This window comes from Mustela putorius, unplaced genomic scaffold (assembly GCF_011764305.1).
Source record: "Mustela putorius furo isolate JIRA1106 unplaced genomic scaffold, ASM1176430v1.1 tig00000873_pilon_pilon_pilon, whole genome shotgun sequence".
NCBI lineage: Eukaryota > Metazoa > Chordata > Mammalia > Carnivora > Mustelidae > Mustela > Mustela putorius.
The window spans coordinates 5,718,340-5,733,536 of NW_025421504.1; the positions used below are offsets into that span (position 1 = coordinate 5,718,340).

The 15,197-nt window shown below is 45.5% G+C and overlaps 1 protein-coding gene across 1 annotated transcript in view; it reads left to right on the forward strand.

The window, feature by feature from the left end:
• Nucleotides 1–15,197, forward strand: part of GRB2 (growth factor receptor bound protein 2) — a 72,084-nt gene that overhangs the window by 53,981 nt on the left and 2,906 nt on the right. The window contains exons 3-4 of the mRNA XM_004748934.3: nt 7,589–7,686; nt 13,939–14,061. Coding sequence (XP_004748991.1) covers nt 7,589–7,686; nt 13,939–14,061 — 221 coding nt within the window. The remainder of the gene's footprint in view (nt 1–7,588; nt 7,687–13,938; nt 14,062–15,197) is intronic.

The window sequence follows — 15,197 nt, forward strand, 5'->3', positions numbered from 1 at the left end:
GCTGAAGACCGTGCGTTTCTAAATGGCTGTCCCAGTGCAGTTACCCTAGCTAGAGCCCTGTCAGATTTTTTTTAAGGGGTTCAAGTCTTTAAGAAGTGCGTGTGTGTTCTCCCTTTTTAAGAACTCAGAATTAATATGGTAGGATCACCAGATTCTTCTTTTTTTTTTTTTTTTTTAAGATTTTATTTATTTATTTGACAGAGATCACAAGCAGGCAGAGAGGCAGGCAGAGAGAGAGGAAGGGAAGCAGGCCCCCTGCTGAGCAGAGAGCCCCATGCGGGACTTGATCCTAGGACCCCGAGATCATGACCCGAGCCGAAGGCAGTGGCTTAACCCACTGAGCCACCCAGGCGCCCCTGGATCACCAGATTCTTAATCTGTCTTCAGGTCATGGCAGTATTTCAGTATTGTTCCTGTGGGATTGATTGGCCTTGAAGAGCAGGAGAAGCTCACTGGCTTATGTTGATTTCTTTAATGCAGGGACCATAGTAAGTGGTTTTGAGGGAGGGGTATGTGTAGGAGCCTAAATATGTAATAGTTCATTATCTTTCACGTATGAATGCTCTTACATAAGTTGCTTTACGCATTGATAAAATTATGGCTTGCCCCACTGCTCCATAACTGTACTGCATATTTATTTTTATTTTTTGATGCCAACATCCCAGTTGACATTTCTTATTTTATTTACTTACTTATTTTTTAAGATTTTATTTGTTTGAGAGACTGTGTGAGTGAGAGAGAGCATAAGCGAGGGGAGGGGCAAAGGGAGAGGGAGAAGCAGACTTTACCGCACGGAACCCCAGGATCATGATCTGAGCCAAAGGCGCAGGGTCTTACCTGACTGAGCCCCCCCAGGCGCCCCTCTTTTTAAATTTTGTTTTGTTTTGTTTTGTTAGAGCACAAGCAGAGGGAGAGACAGGGAGAGGGAGAAACAGACTCCCTGCTGAGCTTTGGATCCCAGGACCCCAAGATCATGACTGGAGCTGAAGTCAGATGCTTAACCGACTGGGGTACCTGGGTGGCTCAGTAGGTTAGGCAACCAGCTCTTGATTTTGGTTCAGGTCATAACCTCGGGATTGTGAAATCAGGCCCCATGGAAGGTTCTGCACTGTGTGCAGAGCCTGCTTGGGATTCTCCCTCTCCCTCCGTTCCTCTCCTCTCCACATACCCCCGCTCTTTAAAAAAAAGGGTGGGGGGCGCCTGGGTGGCTCAGTGCATTAAAGCCTCTGCCTTCAGCTCAGGTCATGATCCCAGGGTCCTGGGCTCTCTGCTTGGTGGGGAGCCTGCTTCCTCCTCTCTCTCTGCCTGCCTCTCTGCCTACTTGTGATCTCTGTCAAATAAATAAAATCTTTAAAAAGAAAAAGAAAAAAGAGTCGTGATTTCTTTTGTTTGTTTACAGATAACAATATTTTCATGCAAGAGAATAGCCCCATAATTCAAATTACAATCTAAACAAACTAGCAATTTTTTTTTAAAGATTTTATTTTATTTGACAGAGATCACAAGTAGGCAGAGAGGCAGGCAAAGAGAGAGGAGGAAGCAGGCTCCACGCTGATTAGAGAGCCTGATATGAGGCTCGATCCCAGGACCCTGGGATCATGACCTGAACGGATGGCAGATGCTTTAACCCACTGAGCCACCCAGGCGCTCCCAAACAAGCAATTTATAAACAAAATACTTGCCTACCATTTTCCTAAAAGATACCTTTTCCAATAATTTGTGTAGAAAATCAAGTGCAGCTCTTATCTCCCAGTATCTATGTAGAAGAGACAGGGAAAGGAATTAGCGATCGTAATCCTTGAACTCTGCATTTAAAATCTTTTTTGAAGTGAGCCCAGAGTGTCCTGGTGGTGTGTTTTCAGAGTAAAACAAAGAATCCCAGTCCTCTTAGTTTGAATACTGTTGGTATCCGTGAACAGCATTACTTTGAAGATACCAGATTTAGTGAAGGTAGAACTTAGTCCTCCCAAAAATTGCCACTTTATGTTTGACCTAATATTTTCATGTGTAAGTCAGAGTTAACTATTGTGAAGTACGTTTGTCCACTAAGACAGCTGTACTGATTGCTACACTGCTTATCACATTTTCTTACTTAATCATCTCAGTAACCCTGGGAGATGGAGGTATTAACCACCACTTTCTAGGTGGGGGAAACTAAAATTTAGACAAGGGTCATGTGCCCAATGTCACATAGTTCACTGCTGAGATTGGAATTTGAACTTATGTGTTCAGTCTCTTGAATCCAGATCAGGTGGATCATAAGGGACCTGAGACCTAAATCTTTAACCCTTTTTTTCTTAACTGTTTGGAAAGCTTTGACGTCCTATTGGTATAAATGGAAATTTGCATTGCTTTAAGAATGGTCTCAGATTGAGAGTGAGGGCAGTGGTGAATATTATCAAAATCACATAATACAGAAGAGTAGAATCACACAGTAAAGAAGTCTTCACTTCTGGAAATTTTCCCCCATAGAATAGTTATGGTAAGCTATCATTTGGGGGTTTTCTGGAGTCTCACTGTGTTGTTTTCTCCTTTCCTATGTATTTTTGGAGTGTGAAGTTTATACCCAAGGTATATGAGGAGGCCCTGGTGTGATTTTCTTATGTACGGACCAGAATATTACTATGTTCTCTTGACTGAAATATTTTTTTTTTAAGATTTTATTTTTAAGGGGTACCCGGGGGTGCTCAGTGGTTTAGGCCTCTGCCTTCGGCTTGGGTCATGATCTCAGGGTCCCGGGCTTGAGCCCTGTGTCAGGCTTTCTGTTCAGCAGGGAGCCTGCTTCCCCCTACCCCGCCTGCCTCTCTGCCTACTTGTAATCTCTGTCAAATAAATAAAAATCTTTTTTAAAAAAAAATTGTATTTTTAAGTAATCTCTATACCCAACATGGGGCTTGAACTCATAGCCTGAAATCAGGAGTCACATGTTCCACCAACTGAGCCTGCCAGGTGCCCCTGTATTTTTAACTTTTAGTTGAAATATGATATGCATATACAAAAGTTCACAGACCCTAAGTATCCAGTGAATTCTCATAAACTGAACACACCTAGGTAGCTGGCATGAGTCAAGAAATACAGCTTTACTGACACCCTCAGTGCCCCCATTGTGTCCCCCTCCATTGACTGGAATATTTTGTTGTTGTTGTTGTTGTTATAAAGATTTTATTTATTTATTTGACAGAGATCACAAGTAGGCAGAGAGGCAGGGGCGGTGGGGGTGGGGGCAAAAAGCAGGCTTCCCGCTGAGCAGAGAGCATGATGGGGGACTTGATCCCAGGACCCTGACACCATGACCTGAGCTAAAGACAGAGGCTTTAAAACCCACTGAACCACCCACGTGCCCTGATTGACTGGAATAGTTTTAAGTGTCCTGTATAAGCGTCACAGCATTCCTCATTTTTAGGTCTCTTCCTGATTTGGGCTCTGACATTATTTTCAGTCTTTTTGCAAGAAGGAAAAAAAAGACACTGAAACTTGTCACTTCCTCCTTTCATAATCTCATCTTCTTGATCAACTTGCTTCCATTAAACTAGAGTATTTTGTGTGGCTACAGGGTCCTAATTTGAGGGACTATGAAGGTTGGAATCAAACCTGCAGCTGTGGGGTAAAACCTAAAGATATTTCCTGAATGTCCAAGACTGAATGAAAATTTGGTTGTTGGATGCTGCCCCAGCTCAGGGGGAATGAATGAGTGAGTAAGTGTGCCTTCCAACACGGGGAGTGGAGATGGAACTTCCTCGTTCTCGGAACTCTGATGAGGCTTTTTACATTCCGCGTGAGGGACGCGGGTGCTCCCCGTCAGTCCGCAGGAAACAGAACAGTCTGTGTCGGCGCAGACTCACCCGCACGTGGTTCTCGGGCTTCTCGTCGCCTCCTCTGCCCCACTGGGACCTCACTTGGGTTAGTTTGTGTCTTTTGCTGCTTTAAGTGTTTAGGCATTTGAATAAAATTTAATTTGTAAGTATCTGTTAAGTCATCAGAGCTGCAGGGTTTGCATGTTGTGCTGATGGGTGAGTGGAGCCGCTGGACGGGAAGGCCTGGTGCCTGGCTCCCGGGGCGGCCCAGGCTGGCAGGGACGCTCTCTCCTGGGCTTTGCCTCCAGCAGAACCAGTCTTCTTAAGTTCTAGAGTAAAGAAGTTCAGAGGCATGCACAGCAAATTTTGACTTCCTGGTAAAGTGATATTCTAGATACTAGAATGTTTCAGAGAACCAACATTTTAATTATTCACATACCTTAAAAATAAACTAAGTGCATTAATTCCCGTATTTTCCTGTCTTCCTGGGGAGAAAAGCATACTGAACACCAGGCGATACGTTTGTTCTGCAGAAACCATCGTTCTAAATTGGTGCCAAATCTGCATGTTGCCCCATAAAATATTAAGGGGAGCATTTTTAGGGGGCTTGCTTCTATCTTCATAAAGATGGTAGGAATGCGCAGCTGTACGAACTAGCATGCAGCAACGCAGTTCTCCTTTTCTGCAAGGTTGTTGGCCCCAAATTAAAACTGGTCTTTTCTAGGTGGTTACCTTACTCTGTTTTGATGCCCAGACGGCCCTGAGTCACTGACTCTACTGTGTCTTCCAAGAAATCTGTAGCGTAAGATACACGGCGCACCACTTCAGGACCTTTAAAGACATTTTGAAAAACTCTTCATAAGGCTACAGGTTCACTATTGTTATTATAGGATAATGCTTTAGATATCAATTACTAGGCCACATTTTTCTTTAAACCCTTCTTTTTGGTAAAGAACAAAAATACTGTCCTTAAGCAACTTTCAAAATCTCTCCTTTGCTCTCATGCTGTTGAGTTTCCTGTGACACCTGCACAGCCATGAGCTCCCTTCTGAGATCACTGCCTCTCAGGTGATACACATATTGGTTATATCGTTGCAGGAGTTAATAAAATATTAATATTTTTTTTTTTCAAAGGGAAAAACTAATGACAAGTTTTCATCGCTGAGGCTGCTGGGATTTACCTGCAGCTGTGTTGTTTGTTTTTTTTTTTTCCTTTTCTCAGATCTCTCTATTCACATTTATTAGCTCTTGCGGGATTTGCCACTTTAACCAGTGCGAACCTTTTTTTTTAAATTTTTATTTATTTATTTATTTGACAGAGATCACAGTAGACAGAGAGGCAGTCAGGCAGAGAGAGAGGGAAGCAGGCTCCCCGCTGGGCAGGGAGCCCGATGCGGGACTCGATCTCGGGACCCTGAGATCATGACCTGAGCCGAAGGCAGCGGCTTAACCCACTGAACCACCCAGGTGCCCCGAGTGCGAACCATTTTTAACTTACGACCATCACAAGTCAAAAATGCTTGTAAGAGCGCCTGGGTGGCTCAGTCAGTTGAGTGTCCAACTCTTGGTTTCAGCTTGGGCTGTGATCTCGGAGTTGTGGGATCAGGCCCCACACTGGAGCGTGGAGTCTGCTTGGGATTCTCTGCCTCTCCTTCTGCTCCTCTCTCTCTCTCTCCCCCCACCCCCAAATTAGTAAATAAATCAGATCTTTTAAAAATACATTTAATATACCCCTAACCTATGAAACACCATAGCTTAACTTTGTCTACCTTTTTTTTTTTTTTTTTTTTTTTTTTTTTAAGATTTTGTTTATTTGGCAGAGATCACAAGTAGGCAGAGGGGGTTGGGGGGAAGCAGGCTGAAGTGGGGCTTGATTCCGGGACCCTGAGATCAAGACCTGAGCCGAAGGCAGAGGCTTTAACCCACTGAGCCACCCAGGCGCCTCTAACTTTGTCTACCTTAAATGGGATCAGAACACTTAGAGTAACCTCCATTTCGGTGGAGTCCTTTAACACAAAGCCTGTTTCATAATTGAAGCGTAGACTGTCTCACGTAATACACTGAGTGAGAAGCAGAGCAGCTGTGGGGCAGGATGGTAGTCAGTGCATTGGCTCTGGACCCTTCCCTGGCTGCCTGGGAGCTTCAGCGGCCCAACATCATGAGCGAGCACAGGACGGTGTATTACTAGCCCAGGGAATTATCAAAATTCAAAACTGGAAGTACGGTTTCCACTGAATGCCTATCACTTTTACTCCATCATAAAGTCAAGAAATCGTAAAGTTGAACCATTGAAGGGAGGGACTGTCTGTACCTACACATCACGCATTCTGATGAAACAGTCCAAGTTCTGATATGGTAAAGAGTATGGCGTCAGTCAGTTTCTTGAACAAATCATTTTGTAAGGAATTTTATCAACTTTCTTGGCGGCGCCTGGCCGGCTAAGGCAGAAGAACATGTGATTCTTCATCTTGCTGTCATGAATTCAAGCCCCATGTTGGGTGTAGAGATTACTAAGAAAAAATAAACAAACAAACTTAAAAAGAACTTTACCGGCTTTCTAATAGAACTTTGTTGCATAGTGTAGATTAACTGCCGCTGTACTAGTCTATCTCTACTTTTTTGTGTTTAGCACTTTTGAGTTGGGCTCATATTTCTGTTTTCTCTCTTAAGCCACCAACTTTTTAAAATGCCTCTGCCTGGGCGGAGTCTTAGGGCACCTGGGTGGCTCAGTTGGTTGACTGTCCTGACTCTTGATTTCAGCTCAGGTCATGATCTCAGGGTCGTGAGATCAAGCCCCACATAGGGCTCTGTGCTGCACGTGGAGCCTGCTTAAGATTCTCTATATCTTCCTTTCTCCCTCTGCCCCTTCCCCCACCAGAAATAATAAATGCCTTCTGTCCTTTGCCTTTTGTTAAAAATCTAGAATTCAGAGGTGGCTTTTCTACTACACCTATTCTATTCCTTGTGCTACCCTGCGACGTCCTGGCCTGGCCCATCCGTGTAACGAGGAGTAGTCTGGGCCTTCAGATCTGTGCGTGATGTGCTAACACACAGCCTTGAGTAGTCATGTCGCATTTGTAGAGAGTGCTTCCAGTCTGGGAGTGCAGTGTTACAGTTTTATAGTCTCTGGATCTTCCCCCCTGAACTGGGCTAGTGGTTGTGCTTCCAGCATTCCCTAACTCAAGCCCATTGTGGCCCTGAGGGTAAGTGGAGTAGGACTTGCGGTGCTTTTTCGCTGGGATATGCTTTGTATGTGAGGACACGTTGTGGGGTGGGGCCTGCTAGCAGCAGCTGGACACCTGTTTGGTGGCTGACCGGGGACTGGATCCCTGTGATCCTGAAGTTGGCCTAGAGGAGCTCTAGAGAAGTCCTGAAGCTCTCCCTGCTGCCTGCTGCTCCTGCCTTCCCCGGGAGAGAGCAGGCTTATTTAGTCCCTGGGGGGGCCCCTTCATTCTCCAGCACCAGCGCTTGCTGGTTTCCGGAGACTTCATTTCACCTGTCCTGCTCCCATCTGCTTTCCTACCGAGGGGTTAGTGCTAGAGGTTCGGGGGTCAGACTCTCTTTTTCAGAGACCATTTCTTTTACTTTTACTTTTACTTTTACTTTTAATGTAATTATAACTGTAAGAGTTGATGTGCTGGTTGTTTGAAGTCATGTGATGTCTTGGATCATGTAACTGATCATACTTCAGAGAACCAAACAAACCTAAATGGCAACATAATTGTCTTAACGGCTGCCTTTTTTAAGAGTGTGAAAAGGAAATGATTTGATTTCCCCCCCTCATTTCTTTTTAGGTTTTGAATGAAGAATGTGATCAGAACTGGTACAAGGCAGAACTCAATGGGAAAGATGGCTTCATCCCCAAGAATTACATAGAAATGAAACCACATCCGTAAGTTGGACGCTACTGGTCTTCTAAGAGTCAGACCCATCTGCTTATTTCAAATGATGTTTTTATTTTAATTTATAACGTTTTTAAAATTGAAGTCCTTGGGATGGTTGTCATACCTTTTACTCTGTCTTCCCAGAGAATTCACAAAGCATGTTTATTTTGCATGTTAATAGTACAATATAATAATATTCCATGCCCAGCACAGAGCCCGCTACGGGGCTCAGTCTCACGACCCTGTGATCATGACCTGAGCCAAAGAGTCAGACTCTTAATTGACTGAGCCACACCGGTGCCCCAGTGGTGCATGTTTTAGACTGATCTTTAATGAAGTAGTTGTTTCGTTTAAAACAATAGTTTCTATGCTGATACATAATAAAGTACATGTCTTGGATTGATAATAGCTGTCAGTGATCTTCAAATAATAAAACTATAGAAATGCCTTTCCGTGATTCTTTTTCATAAAACCCCTGAGGCCAGATCTCTTTCATAATTCTCCATTTTTTGAGTCTTAGAAAGTGTACTTATCACATGGTTTTGTTGATATGTTTGATTGCCCTATAGGACTGTATCTTAATAATCTTTGTATCCCCAGAGCAGTGTTTGGCAATATAATAGGTTCTCAATAAATGCTTGTTATAATTAGTATTCTTGCCTACCACTTAGGGTTCCCACTTCAGAGAATTCAAAATAATCTCCTACCCCAGGCCGTTGAGAGCAAGGAACTTTTTTCTTTTCTTCCTCCCTCAGAACACCCCACACACACACTCAGTTTATATTGGTGTGTGACGTGGTGGGGCTGTGGGAACCCTTGATGTGGTGGGGCCGTGGGAACCCTTGACGTGGTGGGGCCGTGGGAACCCTCACCGACCACCATCTTCTCACCCGCGCCCTCCACCTCCTCCTCTGGCCCTGCTCCTCCTCCAGCGGCAGTCGCTTCTGTCCCTCGTATGTCAGGTTGCTGAGGCTCAGTGCCCAGACTAGAATGCCATTGGGACAAGGAGGAGCAGTAGTTTCTGTCTCCCTAATTTAACACAAATGATAAGTGAGACCTTTGGAAGACATGACCCACCCTGAGTGGCAGCCAATTGGTCCCTCTCCTTGTGTCACTGCTCTAACGTGTGCCTGTCCTGTCTCTTCTCCGGAGCCTCCAGAACAGAGATCTTAACTGCATCTGCTCATACACAGCTCAGTGTCACAGAGTTCAAAGGGGGTCTTCGATCATCTAGTTCATTCCTCTTTATCTTAAAAATTAAGAAAGCTTCTGGTATTTTTATTTCAGTGCCAGTAATTTATGAATTTGGTTCACTTTGTAGAAGACAGTGTAGAAAACCATAGAGCAATATAGGAGTTTCTCCCCATGTACCTCGCCCTTTTGGAGGTTACCCCCATGGCAATTAAATGTAAGCCGATTGCTGGCTTTTTTTTTTTTTTTTTTTTTTTTTAAGTAGGTATAAAAAAATCTTCAAAGGTGTATGTGGCAGGGATTCCTGGCTTCCTGTTGGTGGATTAATAATGCCCTTTGTTTGAAGTCCCTGTAACACTAGATTAGAGGGTTTATTTTTTGTAAGATTTTATTTATTTAATTGAGAGAGGGGGGAGAGGTCAGAGGGAGAAGCAGACTCGCTGCTGAACAGGGTACCCACCCCACCCCCACCCTGATGCAGGGCTGGATCCTGGGACCCGAGGATCATGACCTGAGCCAGAGGCAGATGCTTAACCAGCTAAGCCACCCAGATGCCCAGATTAGGGGCTTACACACATCATGCCCAGTTACTAAAATGTAGGCACACGTGGTAGTGACCAAGAAACTCCAAAAGATAAACACAAGACTAGTATAGATGTCCTGAGAAGTGGACTAAGCACAGCTTTGCACTCTTGTAGCCACTTAGTGTCTGTGTGTGCTGTGGGGACTGTGTGGGCTTTTCACGGACAGCATCACGGAGTGCACTCCCCAGGGAGAGGCAGTTGGTAATGGTTCCTGGGAGTGGGAGCGGCTCTGGATCATACAGTGTGGCTCCTCCCTCTGTCCAAATACACAGATATTCTGTATACATCTGTTCCTTCAGTCAGTCCTCAAAATAGACGAAGCGTTGGCTAAACTATATGTAAAGGACAAGATGATAAATATTTTAGACTTTGAGGACCATATGCAGTCTCTGTCATTTCACGTATTCTTTTGAATTTTTAAAAAAATAACCCTCTAAGGGATGCCTGTGTGGCTCAGTGGGTTAAGCAGCTGCCTTCGGTTTAGGTCATGATCCCGGAGCCCTGGGATTGAGCCCCACATCGGGCTCCCTGCTCCACAGGGAATCTGCTTCTCTCTCTCCCTTTTTCTCTCTCACTCGCTCACTCTCTTAAATAAATAAATAATCTGTCTAACGTTTAAAAAAAAATTAATTAACCCTTTAAAAATTTGTCAAAGTGGGGCACCAGGGTGGCTCAGTGTGTTAAACCTTTGCCTTCAGCTCAGGTCATGATCTCAGGGTCCTGGGATTGAGCCCCACATTGGGCTCTCTGCTTGGCAGGGAGCCTGCTTCCCCCTCTCTCTCTGCCTGCCTCTCTGCCTACTTGTGATCTCTCTCTGTCAAATTTAAAAAAAAAAAAAAAAATCCTAAATTTTTTTTTTTTTTGTAAAAAAGTCAGGGCACCTGGGTGGCTCAGTTGGTTAAGCAACTGCCTTTAGCTCAGGTCATGATCCTGGGGTCCTGGGATCAAGTCCCACATCGGGCTCCCTGCTCATGTGGGAGTCCGCTTTTCCCTCTGACCCTCTCCCCTCTGATGTTCTCTCCCTCTCTCAAATAAAATATTTTTTAAGAAAAATTTTGTAAAAGTCAGAAACTGGACATATTTGGGCCAAGGGCCCATAGTGTTGCTGGCTTCTGCACGCGATCCAGTAATCATGGAAATCAACCTCAGTTCCTTTTCATTTTCGTATTTCCAGGCTGAAAGGGAATTCAGCAGAATATCATACTCTGTAATGTTTATATCAAATAAAATGCCTATGGCTCCGTGTCCTTGTTTTCCTTCGGATTGTTTGAAATGACATAGGCCATTTGAATCCGACTGTTGAGAAAACACAGGAAAGGCCTCCTTCCTCAGAAAGCACTGGTTACTGCCCCAGTTGCCTGATTGCTGGGTTAGCCCTCGAGGAAGACTCTTGCCCTGCCTCACCCTCTGTAAAGGTCCACTCTAAAGAATTCTGGAAGGAGAGTTGATGGGAAAGCCTCCAGGGGAGCTTCCGTGCTGGTGTTTTTTGCAGAGTCTAGCTGAAGGGCAGGGAGTGCTTACCCCCCACCCCACCCCCCCGCACCCTGGGCAACGCTCTGAAACAGGAAACCTTATTGCTGAAGGGACCCGTGGCCATGGGGCGGCCGAGTGGTTGGCCTTGCGGGCACGCACACATCGTGTTCCAGGACTGCTCTGTGACTGGACATCCAGAAGTACAGGGTCCATGTCCCTCCCGTAGCAGCGGGAGAGCACCGAGCACCAAGCCCGCCTTCAGTTTTTGCTCCGAAGCGGGAAGTCTCCAGTGGAGTAGGACCTAATACAGCTTTCGAGGTAACAAGTTAAACACAGACGAGGAAGCAGTTACTGGCTGCTGTTGGAACACACTGTCGTGCGCATTGGGGGTGGGTCCAGATCCGAGCTTTTCACACTGGGTGCATATGGATGGAAGCCTGTGGAATGTCATGAAGAATTAAATTGGAAAATGAGCCATCTCCTCCAGTTAGCTTTCTCTTTTGCTATTTGTGTTGTAGTACAAACCCATCTTTTAAAGATTTTTAAAATTTTGACTGTAGCCACGTAGTTACACTCATCACTGTTGAAATGTCTTTTTTTTTTTTTTTTAATATTTATTTATTTGACAGAGGGAGAGAGAGATCACAAGTAGGCAGAGAGAGAGGAAGGGAAGCAGGTGCCCTGCCGAGCAGAGAGCCCGATGTGGGGCTCGATCCCAGGACCCCGAGATCATGACCCAAGCCGAAGGCAGAGGCTTAACCCACTGAGCCACCCAGGTGCCCCTGTTGAAATGTCTTAACGGAGAGTGACCGCTCTTCTTCATGCGGTGCGGTACCCTTTATGTTGTGGGACATCCTCAAGAGAAAGAGGGACAGAATTTAGTAAAAAATGGAGACAGATACAAAAGAAGGCTTTAATAAAATGGTCTGCAGCTGATTTTCTATTTTTCAGTCTGGGATTTTGTCTTGGAAAGTTCCAGTTTAGAGTCTCTATTTCACTGAAGTTTATCTTTTTTTGCTGAGAATAAAACCGAGCTCATCTTCAGCTGGGGGCTGGAAAGCCCTGCAGCCGAGTCCGCGTGCGCATCAGACACCGAGCGGGCCGAGGACCGCGCAGAGCTGCCCGCACTCTGGGGAGCTGCGGCGGAAGTCTTTTTTCACTTCCTGAACATCTAGGCAGTTTTAAAAATTCATAGTCATTATTTTAAAACGGAGGTGGGGGGAAAGAAAGGAAAATACCTGCTTGGTGGGCCGCTGTTGGCGGCTTGGGAGGAGGAGAGGAGGGCTGCCCAGTGACTTGACCCCTCCCCACACCGTGTTTATTGCCCACAGGCGAGTCACAGACTTGAAGGCTCTAGAGATTACTGGAGACAATCTCCCAGTGGTCTCAGTATCGCCCGCCGGCCTTTCCTAGTCCCAGATGATTCTGTTGTATCAATGTGTAATTTCTATTGTGTGGCCTGACTTCCAGGCACTGGAGGGCTTGTCTTTGGTTTAGTTCTAGAAGCTAGATCCTAGCAGCTGCTCAGCAGCCTGGTGGCATTGTAGTCCTCAAAGTGAGAAAGACACAAGAAGGTCGATTTAAGAACATTCAGAGATTAATCCAATTAATGGCAGCTTCTGATCAGATCCAGCCAGCAGCTCACCTCTTTCTGTTTGAGGTTTTTGGTTTGTTTGTTTGTTTGTTTGTTTGTTTAAGATTTATTGATTGAGGGCGCCTGGGTAGCTCAGTGGGTAAGCATCTGCCTTTGGCTAAGGTCATGATCCCAGGGTCCTGGGATCGAGGCCCTCATCGAGCTCGCTGCTCAGTGGAGAGCCTGCTTCTCCCTCCCCCCTCCCCCTCTCTCTGTCAAATAAATAAATAAAATCTTTAAAAAGATTGATTGATTGATTGATTCAGAAAGAGACTGTGCAGGGGTAGGGAGCAGACTCCCTGCTGAGCACAGAGCCAGATGCAGGGCCTTGAGGCTCAATCCCAGGAGCTCATGATCACGACAAGTCGGACACTTAACTAACTGAGCCACCCAGGTGCCCCAGATAGGTCTTTATTAGCTATAAGTAATATCACTGCTTTTGAAAATAACAGCGCTTAGAGACAGATTTGAAGAGAGAACACTGTTTCGGCAGTTCACCCCTCCTAATTAGTAATGGTTTTCATGTGAAATAGCGGCTGTGACTTTAAGCTTTTCTCACCGTTCCCGCTCCTCTCCCCCTCCCTCCTCCCCCCTCCCCTTCCTCCTTCACGGGCCAGTTGCACCCATAGTTTTGCCTGAATTCACCCACTTGTGGCCAAGGTGAATTCGCACTGGGTGCAGAAGAACCTATAACCTGTTTCAGTGAAAAAACCGAGTCTTGCTGCCAGCTGCCTCTGTGTAGGATCAGCTGTGATGTCGCTGCTGGTGCCCAGAAGTTCCTGGCAGTGATGGCAGAGAGAGGCCTCGAGAGGGATGTCACAAAATCTGCCTTTGTGACAGCAGAGGCTTCTCTCTCAAGGCCTGAACCTCTTCACCTTGGGCTGTTACAAGAAGTAGCCCCGTCTCCAGTTTCGGGGCCTTCCAGTTTCCTGCCTCTGTTTACTTTAATCCCACTGTAGCAAAGCTTCGACCTTGTCAAAAGGCTGCGAGAAGAGGCCTGTCTCTTAGACGGTTCTTCCAGTGCTTCATACTGATAGACCTGGGCTTTCCCTGGTGCCCTGAGTCAGTAGGGAGCCTGGTGGGCTCCGGCCCAGAAGGCCCAGCTTTAAGTATCTTTCTCTTTAAGAAGAGTGGCCCACAGTCATGCCTCATGAGTCACTTTCTGGAGAGTAGGGTAGGGTAAAGGCATTTGAAGGGAGATGGTCCGTGTCTCGAGAGAGAAGCCGACTGAGTGGTTTGTGGGACATGTTGACACTGGAGGGTGAAAAGGGGGGCCCCTTCCTTTGGCAAGAAGTGTTCTGTTACTCACATTTTGGAGGCTGGATATCCCGTCTCTTTGTGGGGAAGCAGATGTTGACTGGCTTGTCTTCCTTCCTTAGGTGGTTTTTTGGCAAAATCCCCAGAGCCAAGGCAGAAGAAATGCTTAGCAAACAGCGGCATGACGGGGCCTTTCTCATCCGAGAGAGTGAGAGTGCCCCAGGGGACTTCTCCCTCTCTGTCAAGTAAGTACTTCCCGCTCTGGTCCCGGGAGGCCTCTCCCTGCTGATGGGAATTGTGTCTGGCTACACACACACACCGAAGGTTGCCAACCGATAGAGGTTTAGCCTAAATAGTGGTTTACTAAAGCAGAATATTTTACATTAAAATAGTAATTTCTGGGGGAAAAAATGCATTGTAAAATAGTAATATCTGGCTGCTCTTAAAAATCCGTTCTTCCAGTACGGAGTGTCGGTTCCCGAGTGGAACAGTCTTCAGTTGGTCACATGTTCCCTATTCCCCCAGGCCTCCACTGTGCCCTCCGCTTGCACATGCCTCTTTCCTCGATTGGCCTCTAGGGGATCCCCACCGCCCTTTCTGTCAGTATGACTGGTCACCTTTTAGCTGGTTTGGGGGACCTTTACCAGATGTCTAGCTTAAATCCTCCACCACCGTCCTGGGCCTCTCAATTGAACTTTAAAAGGTTACCACAAGGGTGGAGGAGTGTTTTGCTTTCCCCAGTGGTAAAATGTGCAGAGGAGCTGGTAAGCAAGGAATGGGGAAGGCAGGGAGTTTACCACCCCAGGAATTGTGGAGAACCTAAATTGGAATTTGAGGATTACAAGCACATCACTTCTCGTCTGCAAAATAAGGATTTTTAATCAAATTGTCATTTCCATGTGTGTTTTGACTCGGTCCTTTCTAGGTAATATATTGCCACAGGAACCCCACATCACTGGGTGTTATATGTAAGTGATGAATCACTAAATTCTACTGAAACTAATACTCTACTATATGTTAATGGACTAGAATTTAAAAACTTGAAAGCGGGGGAGGGGAGACTCAGATCACTGTCATAGATCACCTTGATTATTTTTACATGAAGACCATAAGATAGTTTATTTGCCATTTGCACACAATGTAAAGATTTTTCCATTTTCAAAATTGATCTTGTTTCCTCTTAGGACCAGTATAGGTTTTTTGAAATGTAGATTTAAACTTAATTTTTATATTTTTCTCAGTGAAAGTATGGGAGGTGGTTTTAGGCCACATTCACACCACCACACAGATACGTGTCCAGTAGAAGTCAGTTTTTAGTCCCAGCATGAAAATATTAAACCGGATCTGTCATCTGTTTTCCTTACATTTCACACTGACCCAA